This window comes from Polypterus senegalus, chromosome 12, assembly GCF_016835505.1.
Source record: "Polypterus senegalus isolate Bchr_013 chromosome 12, ASM1683550v1, whole genome shotgun sequence".
Taxonomy (NCBI): domain Eukaryota; kingdom Metazoa; phylum Chordata; class Cladistia; order Polypteriformes; family Polypteridae; genus Polypterus; species Polypterus senegalus.
Genome location: NC_053165.1, coordinates 132,584,314 through 132,611,365, shown reverse-complemented (window position 1 = coordinate 132,611,365; position 27,052 = coordinate 132,584,314). Strand labels below are relative to the sequence as shown.

The following is a 27,052-nucleotide window of genomic DNA, read 5'->3' as shown; positions in this document are numbered from 1 at the left end:
TGAGCATTGTCCTTTTTTTGAAAACTCCTGACTCCTCTTTATGTGATCCTTTCAGACTAACCGTGTTCTCTCCTTTCCCCTCACCCTTCCTAATCCAGAAACCAGTACTAATCGCAGTTAGATTTATGAGCATAACCCGCAATGTGATCCCGGTATGTATCCTCCACGTCACTTAACCCTACCCATGAGAATGTATGCTTCCTCAGTCATGCTCCCATTTTTCACATCTGTGCAATAAATTTTCATCCACTGGCTGCTACACCAATCATGTCTATCTGTATTCAGCTGTCATCTGATGATGATGATGAAAGCAGGTCAGGTTTCACATGCTTTATGTTAATCACTCCATTGTCTGTAGGCAGTTCCATAGCCCATACAGAATCTGTGTTACCATACTGCTGTGACAGTAATGACAAAGTTAATTTGCTATAACTAAAGTACAAATACAAAACCATGACCGTAATGGCATGAATTTTGAAATAGGCTTTGTTTCAGGCTTTGAAATATAACAGTTTAATCCTCCAGGTGATATTAATCCAAAATCAGTTGCTGGTGGGACTTGTTATCATAAGAATCTTGGAAGTGTGGCTGATCAGATATTCACAATGGTTTCTTTGCAACACATAACAGTCACAGCCAAATGATGGCCTCGGGTTTTTTCGGCTGCCCCTGATCATGACGTTATGATCTGCACAACAGTAATCATTGTAATTCTATCCTGTGTTAATTTAAAAGTTGAACCTGTCCATCAGTTTCATACCAATTGTATCCAGTTCATGCTCAATCATGTAGTATATATGAAGAAATCACAGCTTGTGCAGGAGGAGAGTAAAATCACAAAAGAAGCGAAGACACAAAATTGAACAGTGGACTCTACAGTGAAGTAAATGACTAAAGTTCAAATAAAGCAACATTTTGACAAGCAATAATTTTAATAATCTAAGCAGAGGACTTTTATGTATTCTGTTTGAATGGACCCCTCTTTTTTAGCTCTTTGTGTGTGAGTTACAAACATGTAATGAAGAAAATGGAATACTTGCAGACTTCTTCTGCAAAGAAATAATAATGACTCCGGTCATTGTCTTCAAGAAGTCGCTCACTGTATGAGAGTGTTGATTCACACACCTAAATTAGTAATCCGAGAAGAAGCGAGGAAAACTGGCATCCATCAGTTTCAAGGAAACATTCTGACAGCAGCTACTCAAATGTTTATCTTCACAAACATATTGTATTGCGGAAGCCCGTTTTTACCCCAGCACTTTTACATACCAGAAGCGTTTCATTACATTTTTTTCCATGAAGATGGAGTTTCACTGTATGTGGGATCCTTCATCTTGACTTTCTAAGGTCTAAAAATAGAATGTGTGTGTGTTGGTGGATAGATTTATAGAGCATCATTGTTAAGCATAAGCAGCTAGTGAATGTTCTACTATACTTCCAGCATTCCATTTACCAATGATGGTATGAGCACATGACACCACATATATTAAATGCTTGGTTGTTAGCCAGGGATTATCAGAATTTCAAAGACTCAGACATAACCTTTTTGACTGAGTGTTAGCTGTTGGTCAATAGACAGAGTATTTGTCTCTTATTTCATGTATTTGCTTCACCAATAGTCAAGCTATCAGGACTGTGATGTGCTGTTTATATCGGTGTTCCAAATAACAATGTGCTTAACAGGAATCCAGTCACAAGTGGTCACTTACTAAAGCGATTTCAACAGGAATATGTCTCTCTATTATAAATACAAAAGTATGCTGATGACAAAGCAGAATCAGTCATTGAGTAGACCCAGAAGACAATTCTGTCTACCTAGTCTAGATTCTTCTGAAGTGACATCTGGGAAGCAGTCAAACGTCAGCCTGCTGATTCAATGCACTCTATTAGATCTGCCCAAGTACTCAAGTATTGTGCTGAACTTGTTGAGTTATTTTCTGTGCTCCAGTTCCTGGTTGAAGAAAGCAAGAGTGAACAGTCAGACAGTAAAGTATTTCAGGGTGCATATGAGCTAAATAAGAGACTTGTAGCCATAGATAGGTAGATGGATGTACTTTATTAGTCCCCAAGGGGAAATTAGAGAGCAATATATATATATAAGTAATAAAACAAACAGCAACCCTCCAAACACACATAAGAATGTCTGGTTTGGATACTGGAGAACTGTTCTAATCAATACCAGAGATATAGGTGGGATATAGAAGCCTGACCTGTACAAATGTTCATTGGAAGACATTAACATTTGAATAACACACATTTAACAGTACAAGAGTATGAATCAGTAAAAATAAAGTTCTAAATTTTCCATTTATGACATTTGTTGATTCTTGTCCACTTCTGCCTTTTCTGCTCTTTTTCTGGTTGTTATTGTTATCTGCCTTGATGGGCCCTGTAGATCTTTGTCGCTCATCTCTGAGTAAATTTTTGAATTATGTGTTTTCCAGGATTCATAAGGAAACTTTTTATAAAATTAGTTTGCATCCACTTTTTTTCTCCTCCTGTCTCAATTGGATTTTCAGTTGTGAAGGTCTTACATTTATTTAACTTGACTGTTTGTAACTAAGTGTCTGTTTATGACCAAAAATAACATCTGTATTTTACAGAGTTGATCACAGTAAGTTGTGGTGATATTTAAAATACAGGATCAGATTTGTACTCCTCTTGTCTGAATTCTAGATTAGGGTACTGCATATCTTCTTGCCACACAGTCCTCTTCTTTGGTGTCTACTGCCACCATCCAGTATCTTCTAAATGACAATTCTTTATGTAATTATGATACAAGTTCATTACTGTTGTTCCTTTAGGAATCCTAGTAGGAGGCATCTGTTAGAAGATATTGACTTTATTTTGATGTTATTTGTAGTAATGTATATATAGCAATGTATACTAGTCTCTTAACCTTGTCATCACCATCACTCAATGTTTTCTTGTGATTGGGTCCTAAGGTGAACCAATTTTCCCTTTCAGACTCCTTTTTTTTTTACATAGACCATAACAGCATGTCCCAAATACCATTCTCTTACCACACAGTCATTGTAATAAAATTTTTCCCCCTTTCTTTTACATCTGTAACATCAGGCAATTAAACAGAGGTACCCCAACATGCAGGAGAGAAAGTTTCTCATTTATTAATACACTGCAGATCATATGCTCAGAAATAGCAGAGTACAATGAACGTTGCTAAAATAATACAACCTGTTAACAGGCTACCACGTGGCTCTCTATCTAATTATGTTAATTGGTCCATTGTGGTATGGTGTGGCCCTTTATCCAGCATGTCGTAAAGAACAAGTTATGGCCTCTCCTCAAGACGGAAAATTGCAGAGTGACACCAGCATGCCTTTTCACGTCTCATTTGTCTAATTCTAATGGCTCTTGACACGTCTGTTGCAAAATTAGGAGTATTTAATTCCTAATAACTCAGCTCGGGCAGATTTAGCTCCCATTCCAGCTCATTCTTTCCTCCTGGAGGGGGAAGTGGTGCCACAAATTCTACCCTCCCTTCCAGACCTTCTTTTTGGTTGGGGGTCTCATAGAATGTAAAGTACCCCTGTACTTTGATATTTGGAGTGCATACAAACTAACCTTGTGAAGCTGGTTACAAATAGATTGATACAAAGCCTTCAACCCTGAGTCCATCTGCCATCCAGTTAATGCCTTAGCTCCCTGTACTCCCCCAGGCTAGATGAGCAGTCAGTCCCTGATATTTTATCTCTGCTTGTTCTAACCTGTACAACAATTACAACAATTGGTTTCTACAGTTCATAGATTTCCTAAGTGCACATTTTTATGCTAATATTATTTCCCCATACTCTTCATAAACATTAATGATTTTAAATGAGAGAGGTGGTATTGCCATTTCAGGGTTGTAGGCCCCCTCAATCTCCCTATGGAAGGCTCCATGCTAACCCTGTTCATTCTTCTTGTGATCCTGAGATTGTAATGGAGTTCTGTGAAAATGGCTTCCATGTCATTTAATGAAGGCAGCCATGCAGAAATGCATACATTTGGTATATTTGCATTTATTTTCATATTTGGGGATATATTCTTTGGTTTTTTTTTTGATAAACCAAAAAAAAAAAATCTCCTGCCAGATGGTCAGACATTCATTTACAGCACTAGACCTTCCATGCACAGCATTGTGTTATAACAATACTTTTCTATTTTTACTTTCAACTGCACCATCATCCCCTGTGGGAAAAGAAAATCTTCTGAAAATGAAGATTCGAATTGATGAAGGTTCATGGGGCTGTCCACTCATGTCACAGCAGTGTGTGAAAACCATTCTGAGTGTTGAAAGATTGCTTGTTTACAATAAATACACATTTGTTCAATATTACATTTACTGCTAATCCTTTTCATTTTGTTGTTTAATTTCTTTTACTTTTTGTTTCTGTTTGTTTGTCTGTTTTAACATGCAGCCAAACTCCAGTAGAAAGGTAAAGCCTTGCTTGAGACTTTTATTTTCTAATGCAAAATTTGCAATAGCTTAGAAAATATAAACTAATGCATCTTTTTAAGTTGATGGCTTTTTTTTAACAAATGTTTGCTGTAATTGTTTTGCTTGAGATTTTCTTTTTCTAATTTTTTTATTATAGCCTTTTTTCCATGTTTGCCATTCTTGACTATGGGCTAGTTTTAATATAGTGCCCTAGTAACAACAGTTACACGGAAAACAGTTGTCATTAGTCCCAATCAACTAAAAACTACAGTTGTCAAAAAACAACAACCAATTCATTTCAAGAATAAAACAAGAGTGTGGTGTGTAAAAGACACTTGTTATTGGTAAGTGCTATTCTCAAACCATGTAGTTCTGGTCATATTTGACTGTTTAGTGATGGTTGGAGGTCTAACACAAATTTCTACAAATGTCATGCTTGAGTGTGGTAAGTGGTGTTTTGTTTCTTCTTAAAACTGCTGATACTCCCAGCCTTCTACTGTTAGTTCATGTAGTTCCATTCTAGCCTGTGCAATGGTTTTCCTATTCCATGAATTCTTTGGTATATTTTGTTTAGCTCTGAAACTTAGCTTAAGTAGCATAATATCTTAGCAGATGACAATGCATCCTCACACTGTTTGCCTGGCCCTGTTCAGTTCCCATCTGGAAATTTTCTTTCTCATATTCTTCCTGTGTTTTATGTGGGCTTCCCGTGAGGAGTGTGGTTTCTACTCACTGTGAAAGTTTCCCCATGTTAGATGACTGGAAGTCTTAAGTTAACTCAATTTAAATAAATATTAAGGTAGCATTAGAAGGACACTTTCAGATCATGGAGACCAGTATGTTTATCCAATAGTGTTTTGAACATTTTCTTGGTATTTAGTATGTGACTATTGAATTTGTGTTTTTCACTTTTATTGTTGGGGTTTTTCAAGCAGCCATAGCTAGTGTTAAAGCTTGTTGATTGTTGACTTTGAAAACCTTTTGAAAATATGGCAACACTATACAAAAATGCATCTATTACTCATTTCCTCTTATGTAAGAAGACTTGTTTTGGTCTTCATAACCCTTATAAAACATCAGTAGATCAGTTATTTGTTACTGTGCAGTGTGGCATATTGACAGCATGGTAAAATGACTTGTTAATATGAAGGATTCACAATCTCATAGTAAATATGGAATATCAAGAACATTGCATTTCAGTTAAGCCTACCGCGACCACTCCAAAGTGGCATTTTGTTCTTAGGTCATATTGCAGAGATGAATAAACTCTTTACCGATTTATTTCTAATTGTTATGAAGACCCAAAGAATTGTTTATTAAGGTCTTGTTACATAGTATTAAATGGTTAATAGATGCATTTTTGAAGTACCTGAACTAAAGGGTTGCCCAAATTACTATTAGGGAGCCAACCACACAATTAAGTTTTCCAGTTGTCTATGAAGTGAGCTAATTATTTATCTTGGCTTTCCTTTCACCGTAATCAAATGTTAACTCCATTAAAGCAACAGACCAGTCAATATCAAACTGGATAAGTAATTAGAGTGTGTGAAAAATGATTTAAAGTATTCAGGTTTCTTAGGTTTATGGATTTGGTGTATTTGACATTGACCCAGGACGGTTTTGCTTTTTTTTTTTTTGCTAATCATTTTCAGGGGCTTTTCGTTTCTGACCCCTGCATGTTGTGTATGAAGTGACACGCCATAGAGTCCCAAATAATACGCTCCCAAAAGCCACATAAAGAAGACACTTTAAAGAGAGGCAGAGTGCTGGTGTTCAGTATATCTGTGGGCTCGAGTCCTGCTTTTACAAGTGTGTGCTTGCATTTCTCTCAATATAGCGCACTGCTGCAAAGCAATTAACCAATGGAGGCATTAAAACAACAATGCAATGCATATTGTATTTAACTTGGGGTTTTTTTTGTGTTGGACTATTGTGGTGCCACTGGTAAGCTTTGATGATTGTTGTTTGTCACAATACAACTTTACATGGCCATTTATTTACAAATGCCAGAATAACAGAAGGGATCAAGCGTGAAGCTTCTTCAGGCAGGCTGTTTGTGTAAACTGTGAGCATTCAGGTAAAATGCAAAAATATCGATAAGAGCAGGAGTGCACGTACAATTAGACGTGATCTGTTGCAAGAATTCTGACAAAAATGAACTACTATTTAAGCATACTGAATCCTGTCCTCATTTTATTGGGCTGAAATATTAATAAAAAAAGGGTACTGGATCATACTAATGTATCTGTCCGTTTTATATAGCGTGCACCTATTATTTACTTCTCAAGGACTGTCTCAGTACAGCCAGTCTTCTCACATTTCAGTGTGCTCAGACTCTAAAAATTGTTTTCAATTATACAAAGTCTTGTCAAGCCTGTACCACTGTGTTAAATGCAAATAATTCTCATCTGTCAAGACTGAACGATGGGTATGAGAGATTAGTGAAAACAGCCACACTAATAAATAGATTTCAATGATTTGTATACAAATCTACAACATTAAGAGGACTGTTTTTTTTTTTATAACGTACTGCTGAGTAATACAACAGTATATTTTACCACCAACATTATATTCTATAAATCTTGATTATATCCAAGTGAAGTACTTAATGGAATTCAGGAGCGTTTTTAAACGTTGAGACATCAGTGGCTGAGGGAGTGGTGTTGCACTCCCATTGGTTTAGCAGACAATATACAAGTGTGTCTTATAATACGCACATGACTATAATGCCAAGTGTGTCTATTGTGCATGTATCCTGGAAATGCAGAGGAGTTGTTAGATCAGCTTACAGTCATCTCTGCTTGTCCATTTAATGTTGGCCTCTTGCAGATTTGCCACCCTTCAGCTCCTTTCTCACCCTCACCCTCCCACGCCATTAAACATCTTCAGTTCATGACTCCCTCGCCTCTGTGTGTTGGAATGCTACTGGTGTTAATCTGCAGTTAAAGTCTGTTGAGAGAGGTTTGGACTTGAAGAAGCTCTCCTCCTGACATTAACAAGAGGCAATCAGCAGGACTTCTGTTCAAACCCCGTGTTTCAATTCAGGTTTATCCTTGTCGAGTTTGGAACCGTCCTAATCAGACCAGATGTGGGCACCTTATCAGGTTCACTTTACTTCCTAGGTTGTCTCTTTGTTTTTAAAATTTTCTAGTTCAGAAATTCCTATTGGTGTTTTCCTTAGGAAAATAACATTGCCATTAACTGATATGAAATATATTATTTTTGCATTTTATTTTTTAGGTTCATTTGTATTCAGTTCATTTTTGTTGCAATTTTTTGGATTTGAACAGCTTTGTTAATCCCTGAAGGGAAATTGTCTTTTGTCTTTGGGGGTCAGAGCACAGGGTCAGCCATTGTACAGCACTTCTGGAACAATTTTCAGGTTAAGGGCCCAATGGAGTAGGGTCCATTATGGCAGACTTTTTGACTTTATGAAAGGTTGCCAAAAATGTGAACAGTTTCAGACTCCAAGGAAATTACCTAAAATAAGACATGTCCTCATTAACCGTTAATTCAAAATATTTATAGTAGCTGCACTGTATTATACAATTCTTCACAAAGCTGGCTGTGCTAAACACAAATCCGAATCTGTGCTCCCCGTGCCTTATCTCCTGAACTTAAGTCATTGTATTCTTTCATGTTTTTATGAGTATTTTTACATTGCATTTACAGAATTGATTTGGATTACATTTTCTTTATATATTTACTTTAATGAACAATTTTGGAAAATTATACCTTAAAGTGTGTTAAACTTGGTGAATATCACTGCCTGTTTGACCTGAGATATAAATGAAAGCACTCAATATCACTTTTATTTTTAAATATTGCATACAATGTTAATGTCAAATATTTCAGCATTTAAAACAATTTAGTGGGTGGCAACCCTTCTCTGTATTTCAGGTTGTGGAAATTGTCCATTTTACTCAGTTTTCAGTATATTTATCTTGTCTTTTAAACCCATTAAAGTTTAAGACATTGTACTGAACTGGCCAATTTTCTATGTTTGTAATAACAGCAATTAAAGCAGATAATTGATGTTTGTTGGCTTCCCTACAGGGCAAAGGGCGATTACGACGTAGTAGTTATCACACCCCATCATCTCCTGTGGGAACACGGCTGCCATCTGTGTCAGATGTGCCAGAGGAGAGCGCAAGTGAGGACGGGGCAATGGAGGTGGAGCTGTCTGAGCAGCAGCAGAAGGCCATGCAACAAGAGGAGCAGGTCCTGACCGAGCAGATAGAGAACTTGCAGAAGGAAAAGTGAGTTCATCCAGCTGAACTACAGACAAGTGATTTCTAAATCTGAATAAATAAATCAAAAAAGATTTTATAGGAGGTGGTGTTGGAATTGGTTAGTGCTGTTGCCTCCTGGCAGTCCTAGAAAGCTGGGTTCCAGTCATGGCGTGGCCAGTAGTTGTGTGGCGTTTGCACATTGTCCAAACCCTAACCCTGACCCATTAGTCTGGTTGTCTTCTCCCATGCAGGAGATGTTATGGTGTGAATGTGGGCAAAGTGTGCCATGTGATGATCTGCCACTCCATCCAGCGCACTTGTTACTGTTTTACTTCTGAGGCTCCAAGGACAACCCTTAAATATAACTAAATGACTTCAATAAATAAATGTAACTGAAGAAAGATTTTATCTTAGATTGTAGCTGCCCAAACCTATGTGGACTTTGACCAGCAGTAACAGCTACATACTGTAGAATACACATCCCTCATAGAAACAGAAAATGTCAACCCATATAGTCGAATGTACAGTTAGCCAGTTACAAAATATTCAGAAGACTAGTCAATGCAGAACCATGAACCAACCGTCATATTGCTGAGATCCAGGCACATTCCTAGGATGTTATTGGCCCTTGTAGACTTTGCCATACACAAAGTTATTCAGAAAATGAAGATTGTAAAATTAGAAACACTTTATAACTGACAGACAAACAATTCGCCTCAGATCAGAGGAGTGATGCGAGGACTGTTGTGAAGAATCCCAAGCACCCAATTATTAGTACACACTGTGCCTTCAACCTCAATTCAAGTGCTGAAGTAACAGAACCTTTCTAATATCTACAGGTAGACTGGAAACACTTCATTTGTTTTATTATATATATATATTATATAATATATATGTTATTTTATAATTTTAGGTAGACGTGCATCTTGTGATCTCATAAAATAAACACCACAGTGACATTTTGTGAGCTCTTTGTTATGGAATAAAAACCGCCAGATTGGTATATTGACCTTTAATTGTAACATTAGCTTTTAAAGTTCCCTGATTTGTTTATTTTTAATATATTATCATTTCTTCTTAGTGGACAGCACTATACAAAAATAAACTGAATTGAATTGAGTCGTTTCAAGTATACAGTCACCCCTCCAGATTTGCAAATTTCACATTTATGGGTTTTGTTATTCATAAGTTCATAAGCCATGAACAACAGAAATAGGAAATTTTTTTTTGGAGTTTGCTAAAAGATTGCTGACAATGCGCAAGCCAAAAAATATGAAAAGTAATTTGTCTAATATAATATGTATTAGTGTTATTTAGTACATACTAGGCATACAATAATGTAAATATCCAACACTTTTGAGAAGTTTGGCCTTAGCAAGTTGTTGATGAATAATTTATTTTAAAGAAACATCTCAGATCTGGAGCACTGTTTTTTTTTGTAGTTTTAAATGGTTCAATCTTCTCTTCATCTACATTTGCTTAAGCTGAAAAAGTTTAATTTCCATCAGTCTTTCTTCATAGCTCAAACCTCACAGTCCTAGAATCGGCTTACTTGTGCTTTTCTGGTCTTTTTCTAGTATCATTTGGTGTTTTTTGTGACTTGGAGACAAAAGCTACACACAGTCCTCCAGATGAAGCCTCACTAGTGTGTGTTATAGACTTCTTGACTTGCACTCCATGCATTGTAATATAAAACTTAACATCCCATTAACCTTTTTGAGAGCTCCTTTATACTGTCTGGATGAAGGTGGCGATGAGTCCACTGTGACTCCTAGATCTTTCTTGTAAATGGTACGTTTAACTTTCAGTCCCCCCTTATGTGCGATTTCCACAGCTCCATATATTTCTGCAAGTTCCTGCGCCCAATTATAGAAAACTGACAATATGCTGCAGCTTCTGGTATCCCTTTTAAATTATTTGTTTAAATCTGTTTTTTTTTTTTGTTTGTTTTGATTTTCTAGTGTTTTTTTAGTACAATTTTTTAAAACTACAATTTTAAATATTTGCAGGGAAGAGCTGACATATGAAATGCTGTCTTTGGAACCTCGGGCCTCAGATGATGAAACTTTAGAGTCTGAAGCGTCAATTGGAACAGCTGACAGCTCTGAGAATCTGAACATGGATTCGGAGGGCACGATATCGGATTTTTCAGGTATGTTGCCACAACTTCAGCGCCATCCTATCATGGATGATTCAGCACTGTGACTCTAAGCCAAGAACTGGACATTACAGTGTTTTAAAATAATAGCATGAATAATATTGCAATAAATAGTGATACAAAAAGCCTAGGGGCTCTTTTGCATAATTTGTATTTTCTGCACTGTTTTGACATGAAATGTTGTATAATTGTAATTGAAGTTCTAATCACAGAGTTCTATCCAGATGAACACATTGAAAATGTTATGCTTCTTTGCTTAGCACATTAATCTAATATTCAGTATTTGATGGAAGCAATAAGTGACACCCTTAGATTTTTAGATGCAGTAAATTACTAATGGGTGGCACAGCGGTATTACTGCTGCCTTGGGGTAAGAAGTCCAGGGCTCATATCCTGCATCCTCCCTGCGGGGAGCTTGCATGTTCTCCCCGTGTCTGCGTGGGCTTCCTTTGGGTGCTCCAGTTTCCCCCCATAGTCCAAAAACATGCATGTTAGGTGAACTGGCAACATTAACTTGGCCCCAGTGTGTGTTTGGTATGCAGGTGTGTGTGTTTGCCGAGTGATGGGCTTGGCACCCTGTCCAAGGTTTGTTCCTGCCTTGCACCATGTGCTAGCTCCCTGTGACTCTGGTCTAAGTAGGTTAGACATTAGCACAATTAAATTGCTAATTATAATCAAAAATCTATTCAATGAAGCATCAGGTTTCAGTTCAGGTTCTCTACCTATAAAAAGACAAAGACTGCCAGAGTTCACTCTTCACAGTGTAGACTTTTGAAAGTGAATTGTGTTCTTATCATGAGACTGCTCATTACTTTGGTATGAGATACAAAGCCATTTTACACTGATTTTGGGCCTCATCTGTCTGCATTCAAAATCAAAAACATTTTCTTGTGAGGTGCAGTCTAGCAATACTGGTTCTACAATTAATTTAATAATTTTCCATGTGTTCACAGACACCTGGTCTAACAGCTACAGATCACTGTTGGGCCCAACCTAGACATATGTACTGAGGGAACAACAGAAAACTTAAATAGCCACTACACAGGAACAGCAAGTAGTCCGTGGACATACCAAGAGAAAGAAAGGTGGCCGTGTTGACTCTTATAGTAGCCATCAGAGCACAACACAAGAAAAGCAAGTGATCCCTCAGCAGAGACAATATACCATGTCACATGTTAAAAACTAAGAGTATGATCCTTTAACTGCCTATTTTGAGTTGGAGAAAAAAATATTTAAAACTTCATTATTTTCACAGTATCAGGTTTTATCAGTTATAAATGTAAACTCAGAAAATAGTAAATGAAATAAAAAGTTATCAGATTTAGTTTTTCACCAGATTCAAGGCACGTTGTGAAGATATTATTGTTCATTAGAAATCCTGCCAGCTCAATAACTGTGTAAGGTTTGTATCAATTCTTTCGTAAACCATCTTCATCAACAAACACATTCTTCTCATCTATGTAAATTCTAGTCAATCTCTGTCCCTCGGTGCACCACCGAACGGTTTTAATCAAAAAAAAAAAAGTCTTATTACTGTGTGAAATAACTGGTAATATAGACAGGTGAGACATAAACTGAAACATTTTTCACCCATGATCTGATGCGTTTAAGAAGGTTTCACATTAGAACATAATAAGAGATTTGACAGACTGAATGGTCTCCTCTCATTTTTCAAACTTGTTTGTTTAGCTAATAACTTAGCTGTCCCATTATCTGATCCAGGTACTTTCTAAAGGTTGTCAAGGTTTCTGTTTCAACTCCATATCTTTTTTTTTTTATTTATTAATTTTATTACAATCCATACATAGCAATCAAGTTTTTACAAAAAAAAAAAAAGAATTATGTTAAGAACAGATCGATCCCCACCCCTGAGAGAGAGAGCAAGCCAAACGGCATAAAATTTAAGGCTTGTAAACATACCTAAATTAATAAATTCTCTGTGCTTTATAAACTTATTTTAAAATATTACTGATTAGATCCTGCCATGTTTTGAAAAAAGTCTGTACAGATCCTCTAACTGAGTATTTGATTTTTTCCAATTTCAAATAATATAACACATTGGTTTCCCACTGACTTAAAAGAGGAGAGTTTGGGTTCTTCCAGTTTATTAGAATAAGTCTGCGTGCCAAAAGTGTAGTGAATGCAATCACAATTTGTTTGTCCTTCTCCACTTTAAGCCCCTCTGGAAGAACCCCAAACAGAGCTGTTAATGGGTTAGGAGGGATTGTGAGTCCAAGGCTGTCCGAGAGGTAATTAAAAATTTTTGTCCAGAATAATGTTAATTTGGTGCAGGACCAGAACATGTGACCCAGTGAGGCTGGGGCTTGGTTGCAATGTTCGCAGGTTGGATCATGCCCTGGAAACATTTTGGAGAGGTTTAGTCGAGACAGATGTGCTCGATATATAATTTTGAGTTGTATAATTGTATGCTTTGCGCATATGGAGCTCGAGTGAATTCTCTGCATTGCTACTTTCCACTCCTACTTTCAACTCCATATCTTTATAGTTTTTTCCAGGTTCTTCCAACAAAGTGCTTCCTGGTTTCAGTCTTAAATGCACTTTACCTGTATTCCCACTGGGTGTCCTCATGTATCTGATTCACCATTAAATTGAAAGAATTCTGCTGGACCTTATTTATCAATGTCTTAGAGAATTTTGAAGACCTGGTTTAGGTCCCTGTTCAGTCTCCTCTGCTCGAGGGTTAATTCTCCAAATGTGTAAAAGTATGACATGTCCTTGAGTGAGACATACTTGGTTATTTTCCTCTACACAGCTTCAAGTGCTGCTCTGTTGTAGGGTGACGACCAGAACTGCACATAATACACTAAGTGTGGTTTCACTAGTATGTTATTTTATCTAAGTATAACGTCCCATGATTTATATTCAACAGTATCTACAAAATAACCTAAATGTGTTTCTGCACATTGTTTAGATGATGAAAATGTTGTGTTCTCGTAAACCCCTCATTCCTTTTCACAGGTTTCTTCCTTTAGGACAGGGTCTCCCATCTTGTATTTATAATTGATGTTCCCTTTGCCCAAGTGTAGCAATTTGTACTTTTCTCTATTAAATGTCATTCTCCAAGTGCGCGCCCAAGTCTGAAGCTTGACCAAGTCTTTTTGAATTGTTTATGTTGGCTACTTAGTGTCGGCCATTGCACTAATTTTGTTTCAATATTTTAAGGTTTTGTTGGTCAGCACAGATCTCATGCCACATGTGCACACTATTAGGATACAATATATATTCAGATGTGACATCATAGTTTACCGGTTCAGCATCACCTTTGTATGCTTTATTGCCACTTGAACCTCTCATTGTCGGTGTCCATTTCTAAAGAACTGTCACTATCATTGCATGATATAGTTCTTTCTTCTTCGTTTTCGTGTTAACAGCCCATATTGAGCTCATCCAGCTATGTCACATTCTGTTCCAACAGCCAGACCGCCACACTCTGTCACTAGCTGCAGTTCACTAGAGAGCAGTAAACTCAGGAATGATAATGTGCCTGCAGGTAACGGTGGATGAGTTACCTTAGCGGTGTCTGTAAAGGGGTAAAAGAGGCCTCAAACGACCAGTCTACTGACAGAAAGAATTCTTTGAAAAGCACAAATAACAAATATTTATTTTTCAATACTACAGTCCAGGTTAGCCCGTGTATAAATCCAGCATGTGACAAAACATGTTTCTTGTAATTTATTATTTTAGTCTTTTCAGCTGCTATAGAAGTTTGATGTACTGTAGTTTGTTTCTTTCATCACTTTATTTATTTATGCCAGTTTACAAAAACCTTTTTTATCACTAGTTTTCATCTTCATTTTAGTTTTCATTTACAATAATAATCTCGATATGGAGGGTCTCGGTTGGAGGTGGTGTCAGATGATATGAAAAGATTGAGTCTCACCTCAAAGGATCCCCAGGACAGAGGAAAGGATTTGGGAGGCAATCAGCTAACCTGGGTAAACCCAGAAAATGGCTGTTGAACTGATGATGATGAAGGAAAAGAAACAAAAGATGATAAGTGCAAGAACTTAATAGAGTGTCAAATGTTAAAGCCTTTTGGTGGTGGTGAAATAAATGAGGTATTCTGAAAATAATGCCCCATGGTAATCATCATCTTTATTCTTTTCTAGACACAGATTTTTTTTTTTTTTGCAAGTATTATTAATAAGAATTTTAAAGTAGATGGATACATGTGTGTGCACTACATTGAACTGTCAGCCATCTCAGGGATGGTTACTGCCTTGTGCTCCCATCCTAAACTAAAGTCAGTTGCACAGAAAACGAGTTGAAATGCAGGATATACAATCTCCGGTCTGATTGCATCCTTTTGGAACACAAAGTGACTATGCAGAAGGATAATGATAAAGATCTAAACACCTCCTGCATTATGTAATTCGTACTTCCTTTCATTTTCTGTTTCCTCTGCACACAAATGTCTTGAGTGCATACAAAAGACATTTCAAATATCCACAGGCTTTTGGCAGTAATCTGGACAAATCTGCCACACGTGTAGTGTGTGCTCTCTACTTCTGTGATGCATTTTGTTCCACGTTTGTGCAGCAGTAGAGGCTAAGGTCCGCCTGACATGAGCAGCAGTCATCAGCTGAGATGATTCTGACAGTGCCTGGATGCAGATTTAAACCCAGGATTGTGCAGCTATGAGGAGGCAGTGCCCACCACTGTGCCAGCATAGCATACTAACTCACAAAAAAGAAGACATTCCAACCAGTGAATATGTTAATGCTGTAGAATATGCCACTAATCTGAAATTTTGCCAGCTTTTTTTTTATTTTTAATAATATATACTTTTTACCTTTATTATGATGGTCAAGGAGAAAATGCTAGATGGTCAGAAGTTAGAAGAGTCCATTTGTAAAATGTCAGAATCAATATAAAGATTTGCTTTTTAGTATGAACAGCATTTTACAACATTTTTTCAGAGACTGGAGCTACAGTGAATCCAGAAAGTATTAACAGCCCGTCAATTTATTGTGTTTTAGATTTAATTTTAAATGAATAACTTTGCTGTTTTTGCATATGAATCTACACTCAGTAACCCACAATGACAACATGAAAGCATGTTTTCAGAAAGGTTTGTAAAGTTTTTAAAAGTCAAAAACTGAAATCTCTCGTTCATATAGGTATTCGCACCCCTTATTCCAGTAATTTGTAGAAGCACTTTTGGCGGCAATGCCAGCTTTGAGTTGTCGTGGGTAAGTCCCTACAAGCTTTGCACACCTACTTTTGGGCAGTGTATCCCCCCTTTCTGGCATATCCTCCCCACTCTGTTAGATTTGATGGGAAGTGTCTGTAAACTGCCATCTTCAGGTCTCTCCATAGATATTCAGAAGGGTTTAAGTTTGGGCTTTGAATGAACTGTTCAGGAACAGTCAGAGCCTTGTCCTGAAGCCACTCCTGTGTTGTCCTGGCTGTATGATTTGAGCAATTGTTAAAGTGAAAGATGAACCATCACACCAGTCTGAGTTTGTGTGCTCTCTGGAACAGATTTTCCAAATTGACCTCTCTGTATTTGGCTGCATTTATCCTTTCATTAGTTGTGACCAGACTCCATGTCCCTGCCTCTGAGAAGAAACCCCATAACATGGTGCTGCCACCACTATGCTTCACTGTAGGGATGGTATTAGGCAGTGCTTGGTCTCCCCCCCCCACCCCCTAATTCTCTGAGCCTAAGCAGGTTGTCATATTTAGCCTCCATTTAGCCACTCTACCATAGGCTCCTGTGTGCTGCTAAGATGGTTGTCCCTCAGACAGGTTCTCCTATCTAAGCAGAGGACTTTTGAGTTTTTGGTCACCCGACTGTTTAAGGCCCTTCTTGCCCAGTTACTCATTTGGTCCAGATGGCCAACTCTAGGAGGTGTGGTGTTTCAAAAATTCTTGTGTGTTACAATTATTGAGACAAATGTGCCTCTGGGAACACTAAAAGCTATAGAAGTGGTCTTACACCCTCGCCTTGATCTATGCCTGACCACAATTTGATCGCAGTGCTCTACAGAGAGTTTCTCGGACATCAGGGTTTGGGTTTTGTCCCAACATGCACTGTTAATCGTGGGAGCTTATTAACACAGGAGTATACATTTCCACATGATGTCCAGACAATTCACAGGTGAACTCCATTCACATTCTAGATACATCTCAAGGTGAATTAAAACAAACCGGACTGACCTAAGCACAATTAGCAAAGGATCTGGATACTTATGAAGGAGAGATTTCATGGGGGGGTTGGCAAAGCAATGTGCACTAATGGAGTAACTGCATAAAGAAAGAAGCCTACAAATAGTGGAGATAGCTTGTTGAGTGCTGGCAGAGTTTTGCTTACACAAGTAGTGTTATAATCTGCTGATGGACGGCACAGCCTTCACATAACTCCGAAGGTGAGCTGCAGAGAGTGCCACTCCTGTAGCGTTACTAAGTAGAGTCCAATAAAACACAAAGTAAAATATGGCATTGAAATGGGATTGAGTTTTACAGTACATAATCAATACCAACCCTGGAATCAAGTCACCGTCTTGTGTCTTTGGTGGATAATTATATCATGAACAAGTCGTTTGTTTGTTTTTTTATATATAAAGTCTTATGTACTTGCAGCACAGCAATGTGATCAGCATGATACAATATAAGAGTTCTCTCAGATACGCTAAGATACATTGCCAGTAGGCTAAATTGAAATTGAAAGAGCACTGTTGAGTAAAGTCATCTAGAGAGAAGATGCAGCAGACAGCGTCCAGGTAATTGAACCTATGACTCTTGAACTATAAAACTACCCGCCGTAATACTTCAAAGTTAGTCTATGGGCTGTAATTACAAATCAAGCATGGCACTGAGTCCTTCAGCAAATGCGTTGTTCACAACAGACTCAGAACTGGAATCAGAGTTGACTCAAGACCATGAAGATGGGCTGTCACACACGTCGTATGTTTTCTGCCTCTTACACACAGCTGCAACACGTAATATGAATGGCTAGTCATAGACAACTATAATCAGTGGATGCTCTGAGCCTCAGCTGCCCAGCAGTAACAAGTCTTTCACTGTAGGTGGGATCTTTGATAAAAGCAGATTCACTCAACTGTGACGCGCTGCTCACCTTACATACATACATGTGCAAGTCACATATTTTACTGATGGAAGAGAACAGGCAAAAGATTTATTTTAAATAATAATTTGGCATTGTAGGCAATTAAGAGAAAAACTCCACAGTGAGGTAATGAATAGGTGACAAAAAGCTGTAAAGGAAAAAAACTCTTGTATAAGGCGTACAAGTCTAATAACTCCAAAATGAATCATGGGGAGTATGAGGACATGAGGGCAACCATTAAGAAGGATATTAGGGAGGCTAAAAGGGAGCTGGAGAGGAATATAGCAGATAAGGTGAAAGATGACCCAAAGAGATTCTTTTAGTATTTTAGTAGATTAGAACAATCTAGACAAAGACAAGCCATTCAGCCCAACAAAGCTTACAAAAAAAATCAAGTTGAGTTTTGAAAGTCCCACCACAATGTATACTCACTTATTCCAAGTGTCTCTGGTTTTCTGAGTGAAGAATAACTTCCTAATGTTTGTGAAAAATTTACCCTTAACAGGTTTCCGACTGAGTCCCTGTGTTCTTGATGAACTCCTTTTAAAATAACAGTAAAAGAACACTCAAGGAAGAGGTTAAGTGCATCGGGAATACTAAAGTGGAATTAAAGAATACAGACAGTGAAATAGCAGATGCTCTAAACTCAGTTGTTTGAGTTCTTTGCATGTGAGGAAGTACTGAGGGATTGGAAATTGTAGAGAGAGAAATGCTGCTCAGATTAAATAGGCTGAGATCAAACGAATCCCCAGGACCAGATAATATTTATCCTCAAATTATTAAGCAGGTTAGCAAGTCTGTATATCAACTCTTGACACGCATTTTTAAGAAGTCACTTCACACTGGAGAAATTCCAAAAGACTGGAAAATCTTAAACATCTCCTTATATAAAAAGTGATCAGGCAGATCCAACTAACTATAGGCCAGTAAGCTTAACTTGCATCAGAAGTAAATTAATGGAAGGAATTTTTAAACGAAAAGACTGAATAAAACATGGAAAGCACAGGAGTTTTAACTGAACGGTCATCATGGGTTCAGGTTTAAACAACATGTTGGATTTCTATGAGGAAGCAACAAAAATAAATGATCAAAGTGGTGCACATGAAATTATGCATCAGGACTTTCAGAAAACATTTCTTAAGGAGCCACGTGAGAGGTTGGGCATCAAACTTAACAGAAGTGGGAGTTCAGCCTGTGGTGTGTAGAAGTGTCATCTGGAGTACTGTGTGCAGTTTTGGTCTCCAGATTACAAAAAAAAGAGACATAGCGGCTCTAGAAAAAATCTGGAGAAGAGTGACCAGGCTAATTCCAAAACTAAGGGGGATGAATTATGAGGAAAGATTAAAAGAGCTGAGCCTTTTTGGTTTAAGCGAAAGAAGATTAAGAGGCGACATGGCCGAAGTGTTTAAAATTATGAAGGTTCAGTTGATCTAGACTGTAATTTTAAAATTAATTCATCCAGAACAAGGGGACACAGTTGGGAACTTGTTAAGGGTAAATTTCACACAAACATTATAATGTTTTTCTTTACACAGAGAACCATAGACACTTGGAATAAGCTACCAAGTAGTGTTGTAGACAATAGGACTTTAGGGACTTTCAAAACTCACTTTGATGTTACCGTAACAGGAATACCTGTGTGCATGTGGGTCTCCTGGCCCTGAGACACCTGACTGATGGCTCCAGCAGGTATATTTCAGATGAGCATCTCTTAGTTCTTAGATTGAGTTTTGGATCGTGTTGTGGCCGGTCAGTCTCCCAACACCATGGCTCTCCAGATCGCTCCTTTGGAGTACAAACTCTTCAACTACACCAAATGTTGCAGTCTCGGTAGGATTAATCCAAAACCTTTTTTTCGCCTTAATTTTGAAAGTTCCTTTTGCAAATTAAGTTCTGCCCTGACTAAAGTCTAATTTGAAAGTAAAATGAAGGATTTCAGTTTTCCACAATTTCATCTTTTTTGGATTTGAGAGAACACTTTCATGAGATGTTAACACTACAACAACAACATTTATTTCTATAGCACATTTTCATACAAATAATGCAGCCCAAAGTGCTTTACATAATAAAGAATAGAAAAATAAAAGACACAATACGAAAAAAAATAAGTCAACATTAATGGCGAATTCCTATTGGCAGGCTATTCCAGATTTTAGGTGCATAGCAGCAGAAGGCCGCCTCACCACTTCTTTTAAGTTTTGTTCTTGGAATTCTAAGGAGGCACTCATTTGAGGATCTAAGGTTATGATTTGAAATATAAGGTGTCAGACATTCCGATATATACGATGGGGCGAGATTATTTAAGGCTTTATAAACCATAAGCAGAATTTTAAAGTCAATCCTGAATGACACAGGCAACCAGTGTAGTGACATCAAAACTGGAGTAATGTGTTCGGATTTTCTTTTCCTAGTTAGGATTCTAGCAGCTGCATTCTGCACTCGTTGCAAACGATTTATGTCTCTTTTGGGTAGTCCTGAGAGGAGTGCGTTACAGTAATCTAGTCGACTGAAAACAAAAGCGTGAACTAATTTCTCAGCATCTTTCAATGATATAAGAGGTCTAACTTTAGCTATGTTTCTTAAGTGAAAAAATGCTGTCCTAGTGATCTGATTAATATGCGATTTAAAATTCAGATTACAGTCAACAATTACCCCTAAGCCTTTTACCTCCGTCTTGACTTTTAATCCTAATGTATCCAGTTTATTTCTGATAGCCTCATTGTATCCATTACTGCTAATCACTAAGATTTCAGTTTTCTCTTTATTTAACTTGAGAAAGTTACTATTCATCCATTCTGAGATACTAGTCAGACATTGTGTTAGTGAATCAATAGAATCAGGGTCATCAGGAGCTATTGATAAGTACAGCTGTGTGTCATCAGCATAGCTGTGGTAGCTCACGTTGCATAGCAGCGGACCCAGGATAGAGCCTTGTGGAACACCATATTGGATATCATGTGTCTTCGAGTTGTAATTCCCAAAACTCACAAAGAATTTTCTCCCTGCCAGGTAGGATTCAAACCAATTTAAGACCCTGCCAGAGAGGCCCACCCATTGACTAAGGCGATTTCTAAGAATGTTGTGATCAATGGTGTCAAATGCGGCACTCAGATCTAAGAGGATGAGAACAGATAAATGGCCTCTGTCTGCATTTACCCGCAAGTCATTTACTACTTTAACGAGTGCAGTTTCTGTGCTGTGATTTGTTCTGAAGCCTGACTGAAAAGTATCAAGAATAGCATGTTTATTTAGGTGGTCATTTAACTGCATAATGACTGCATTCTCTAAAATTTTACTTAAGAAGGGCAGGTTAGAGATGGGTCTAAAATTTTCAAAAGCACAGGAGTCAAGATTATTTTTCTTGAGCAGGGGTTTAACTACAGTAGTCTTAAGACAGTCTGGAAAGACCCCCGTATCTAATGACGAATTTACTATGTCAAGGAACAATTAGCACGCCTGATACTTGTTTGAAATAATTTGTTGGTATTTGGTCAAGGACACAGGTGGAGGGTTTTAATTGAGAGATTATTTTCTTTAAATCAGGTAAATCTATCCTATTGAAAGAGTTTAATTTGTTTATAACAGAATGCTGGGGTTTAGGAGGATCCTTAGTGTTGGAGGGATATACTATGTTATTTCTAATATCATTAATTTTTTGATTGAAAAATACAGCGACAGCCTCACAGGTTTCACTGGAAGCACTAAGGAGGCATTCCTTTGAGCTACCTGGGTTTAGTAGGCGATCAATTGTAGAAAATAAGACTCTGGGATTACTAGCATTGTTATTTATAATCTTGGAAAAATAACAGCGTCTCTCAAGACGGACAGTGTTATTGTATTCTGTTATTTTGACTTTTAATATTTCGTGGTGGATAGTAAGTTTACTCTTCCTCCATTGACGCTCAGCTCTACGGCATGTTCTCTTTAAATCAGACACTCTTTGAGTCTTCCATGGTATAACAATGCTAGAAGATTTTTTCACTGTCTTTTCAGGTGCAACTATGTCAACAGCAGCTCTCACTTTAGAATTAAATCTTTCCACCTTACTATTTACATTATCCTCACTATTATAGTTGGCACTATAAACGGACTGATTGCTTAGAATGTTTGTAAGTTTTATGATGATGAATAAAGAGAAAAAAGACAAAGAATTAAAATAAGACAAAACTCATTAACATAAAATAAAAGTAAGGTCCGATGGCCAAGGAGGACAGAAAAAACACTCCAGACGACTGGAGAGAAAATAAAATCTGCAGGGGTTCCAGGCCACGAGACCACCCAGCCCCCTCTGGGCATTCTAATTAACATAAATGAAACAGCCCTCTTTGTTTTTAGGGTTCTCACGGAAGGACTTGTTGATGACAGTCACATGGACTTCTGGCTTTTAATTCATCAATGTAGGAACATCATGGTGCTTTGATTAGGTGGTGGTGGTGCCGGTCGCAACCACAGAAAACCGGGAAGAGAACAGAAGAGAAAGTAGGGGTTAGTACAGATTTTGGAGCCACCATGAATAGTAATGATAATTAATTGAATATGCAGAGCATCAGGATTAAACTAAAATGAAGTTATGAGAAGGCCATGTTAAAGTAATGTGTTCTCAGCAGTGTTTTAAAGAGCTCCACTGTATCAGCCTGGCGAATTCCTATTGGCAGGCTATTCCAGATTTTAGGTGCATAACAGCAGAAGGCCGCCTCACCACCACTTTTAAGTTTAGCTCTTGGAATTTTAAGGAGACACTCATTTGACGATCTAAGGTTACGATTTGGTATATAAGGTGTCAGACACTCTGATATATAAGATGGAGCGAGATTATTTAAGGCTTTATAAACCATAAGCAGAATTTTAAAGTCAATTCTGAATGACACAGGTAACCAGTGTAGTGACATCAAAACTGGAGAAATGTGTTCAGATTTTCTTTTCCCAGTTAGGATTCTAGCAGCTGCATTCTGCACTCTTTGCAAACGACTTATGTCTTTTTTGCGTAGTCCAGAGAGGAGTGCGTTGCAGTAATCTAGTCGACTGAAAACAAACACGAACTAATTTCTCAGCATCTTTCAATTATACAAGAGGTCTAACTTTACTTATGTTTCTTAAGTGAAAAAATGCTGTCCTAGTGATCTGATTAATATGCGATTTCAAATTCAGGTTACAGTCCACAGTTACCCCTAAATTCTTTAGCCTCCGTCTTGACTTTTAATCTTAATGTATCCAGTTTATTTCTAATAACCTCATTAGATCCATTATTGGCAATCACTAAAATTTCTGTTTTCTCTTTATTTAGCTTGAGAAAATAACTACTCATCAATTTAGAAACACAAGTCAGACATTGTGTTAGTGAAATAACAGAATCAGAGTCATCAGGTGCTATTGATAAGTACAGCTGTGTGTCATCAGCATAGCTGTGGTAGCTCACGTTGTGCCCTGAGATAATCTGACCTAACGGAAGCATGTAGATTGAGAAGAGCAGCGGACCCAGGATAGAGCCTTGTGGAACACCATATCGGATATCATGTGTCTTTGAGTTGTAATTACCACAACTAACAAAGAATTTTCTCCCTGCCAGGTAGGATTCAAACCAATTTAAGACACTGCCAGAGAGGCCCACCCATTGACTAAGGCGATTTCTAAGAATGTTGTGATCAATGGTGTCAAATGCGGCACTCAGATCTAAGAGGATGAGAACAGATAAATGGCCTCTGTCTGCATTTACCTGCAAATCATTTACTACTTTAACGAGTGCAGTTTCTGTGCTGTGATTTGTTCTGTAACCCAACTGAAACTTATCAAGAATAGCAGGTTTATTGAGGTGGTCATTTAACTGCATAATGACTGCCTTCTCTAGAACTTTACTTAAGAGAGGCAGGTTAGAGATGGGTCTAAAATTTTCAAAAGCAGAAGAATCGAGGTCACTTTTCTTGAGTAGGGGTTTAACTACAGCAGTCTTACGACAGTCTGGGAAGACCCCGGTATCTAATGATCAGTTTACTATGTCAAGAACATTATCAATTAGCACGCCTGATACTTGTTGGTATTGGATCGTGGACGCAGGTGGAGGGTCTCAGTTGAGAAATTATTTTATATAAATCAGGTAAATCTATCCTGGTGAAAGAGTTTAATTTGTTTATAATGGAGTACTGGGGCTTAAGAGGATCTGCAGTGTTGGGGAGATTTACTATATTATTTCTAATATCATTCATTTTTTGATTGAAAAATACAGCGATAGCCTCCTTACTGTTTCACTGGAAGTATTCTGGAGGCATTCCTTTGAGTTACAGATGGCATCTGAAGCAGATTTTTAAGTAAATGTCAAATGTTTTTACATTAAGTTTTCTTTTTTTTTTTTTTTTTTTAGACCGAAATGCAGCGTTGGTCACATGCAGACAGAATAAGAAGGAATCTTCCGGAAAGGCGCGAAGGACACTGCGGAAACAACAAGAATCTTTTGACTCGGTGGATTCGGCCTCCACTGTGTCCTCGATGTCCAGCACTGGCGCCTATCAGGGAAGGGGTCACGCACCACGATTCCGTTCCCACCCAGCGTTTCAGCCAAATGAGTCTACAGATTCGAGACTGAACCAGGATGCTGGAGAGCAGCCGCAGTTTACCAGCCGGGGGACTTTCAACCCAGAAAAGGGCAAATTAAAACTGAAGACAATGAAAAGCTCCCCGCAAAAGACCAAGGAGCCCTCAGATGAGGGCGGAAAAGGTGCGGGTAGAAAGAAGAACACAGATTCAGACTTGCCTTCATCACAGCAGCTTGTTGTCTATGGGAAGAATGAATTTATGGTATGAAGCCATGATAGTGTTTTTTTTTTTTTTTCCTTTTTTGGTCTTTTTTCGTTTTTATAAACTGTTGATGTACTCCTAATTACATTGTGTGTGGCGTTTACCTCTTTCCCTCAGTGACAGCAGGAATCGTTCATTCATCTTTGGTCTACAGTGCCATTGATTGTTAGCCAAGAGTCTGAATGTTGAGATGCACCAAGACGACTTGGGAAAAGACTTTTGTTTTTGGGGCCTTACTTTTTTTCCCCTTTCCCTCTGTGTGTGACTCTCTTCTGTATTTTTTAAGCCTATAATGTGGAAGATATTGAAGGAATTCCATTTTTTTTAGCACCTGTCAGGAAATGACCACCTGGCCGGTGCTTTTGCCTATATGTCCAATATCTCTGTTGCACCTCGGTATTAAAATGAATCACGCCTTGGCTGTCCAGATCTGTGATGGGATGGAAAGAGACATTGTTACTTTTTGATGCAGGACTGTGGAGCAGAGGCTTAGATGATTCCCAAAATATGAGCCTGCCACAGTGCAAAGTCAATTAACTTAATATAAATTATTTGCTGCAATGTGGTTTACATTTAGAACAATCACACAGCATGTTATATAGAGTTTTTGTTTTGTTCTATTTTTTTCCATTGATAAAATTTTAATTAATGTTCAATATGTATACATATATAAATATATATATATAAATATAAATATAGAAAAAAATGTATAGAAGCAAAACAGTGATGGCTGCTGGCCAGATAAAGCCAAATATTTATGTCTGTTGTTATCTCTGAGCAGTTTATGAATGGTGCGTACAGTGGGGAGGATTCTTGTTACACCACTTTATGTTCAATATGAATGCTGCTCTTTGCTTTCTCATGGACTGGCATTAAAACAAAGGGATAAAATTATGTTGACCACTAGTCCTTGTTCGGAGCAGGAACGATCCCACTTCTGAATCTGTCATTGTACCCATCCAAAGAAGCCGTGTCTGATTTGTGTCATCAGGGTGTATGGCGTATGCCATCTGTATGTACAGAGAGTTGGCCTCCACTTTCTCCTGGAAGTAAAAACACGAGGCAGCGAGCCTCAGGCTCGGGTTTCTACTCAAATGTTGGTGGTCTTGAATGCTAATTTACAGTTCTAAAGGGTTACAGTTTGTATCGAATGAATGACCCGCTGGCTGGACTCCCTTCAGCTGTTGTTACAAACTCACCATTGTCATCAATCCGTCACCTTTTTCAGCAGAGTTTTTGTGGGGACTAATTGTACTTCTGAAATGGAGTGAAGTTACACACTGAAATGGTGTGCTTTCTAGTGATAATCTTGATACACAATGGATTTTCTAAGTGTTCACATGTAAGCAGTATAGCCTGAGAGCCACTGTGTAGCCAAGTCAATGAGACACGAGCGGAGAAACAAAGGACGGGGAGAGTTTTGTGGTGACGCAAATGTATCGCAAGTTATGAGATGCTCTCGCAAGGATTGGCAAGACTGCCAGAAATGTCTTCCATTTAATGAAGGTGTGCTCACTGGGCTGAACCCCAACAACAAGAAAAGGCGCCACATATAAATGAATATTGCTTTTATTTTTAGAACTACTTGAATTTCTGTAACAACTTCTTATAATGTGCAATCATGAACGCTGTGCGGCCAGTTCATTTCAAATTTTTTTTCTAGGCTCCTCCTGCTGCAGGCTGGCCACCTTGTTTACACGATGACACTGAAAGGTTGTCACCATTATGGGATTGGATGTAAAAAGTGAAATATGACGTATTAAATCTCAGTGGAGGGTGTACGCAAAAATGTGTAAATATGTGGACACGATATGGAACTCCTTTTGTGCTGACATTTCAACGTGCAAAGAAATGTAAAATGTGACTGAGCAGGACGTGATGCTGTCTTAATAGAAAGCGTTTGGAAAACAGTGGCCAACTAGAACAAGAAGATGACGATACGACTCTGAGCTCCATCATCATTTTTAATGATCGAAAATGTGGGAAAACTCAAAACTGTATTACAGCAGTGAGTGCCAGTTACTGTGTTGTGCCAGGTGTTGATCCTTTAGCTCTGTGACACCCGGCGCCACTTTGAAGTTTTATTCAGAAAGTCTCACGTTAGTTGGCTGCTTGTCACTGGCTCGAGTATTTGGAGTTCTGAGCCCTTAGGTTAGTTGGTGAGGCTCAGTGTTTTATAATGAACTTTAAAGGGGCAATGAAAGACAACTGGCATCCACTGTGGGGGGGGGTGAGGCTGGTGGGCACTGTCCTGTTCCCAGTTCATGTAACCTGAGAGAATGTGGTCATTCTTAGCACACAGCATACCACTGGAAATTGACACAGTCATAAAAATCCAC

General features: G+C 38.1%; 1 protein-coding gene across 7 annotated transcripts in view; it reads left to right on the top strand.

Annotated features, from left to right (window-relative positions):
* Nucleotides 1-25,607, top strand: part of myo9aa (myosin IXAa) — a 470,016-nt gene extending 444,409 nt beyond the window's left edge. For 5 of the 7 annotated variants that reach the window (XM_039773456.1, XM_039773459.1, XM_039773460.1 and 2 more), the window contains 5 exons: nt 99-152; nt 4,422-4,439; nt 8,498-8,700; nt 10,683-10,825; nt 24,280-25,607. In XM_039773456.1, coding sequence (XP_039629390.1) covers nt 99-152; nt 4,422-4,439; nt 8,498-8,700; nt 10,683-10,825; nt 24,280-24,719 — 858 coding nt within the window. In that variant the 3' untranslated portion in view covers nt 24,720-25,607. The remainder of the gene's footprint in view (nt 1-98; nt 153-4,421; nt 4,440-8,497; nt 8,701-10,682; nt 10,826-24,279) is intronic. The other 2 variants (XM_039773455.1, XM_039773458.1) reach the window with 2 other exon arrangements.
* The last annotated feature ends 1,445 nt before the right edge of the window (nt 25,608-27,052 follow it).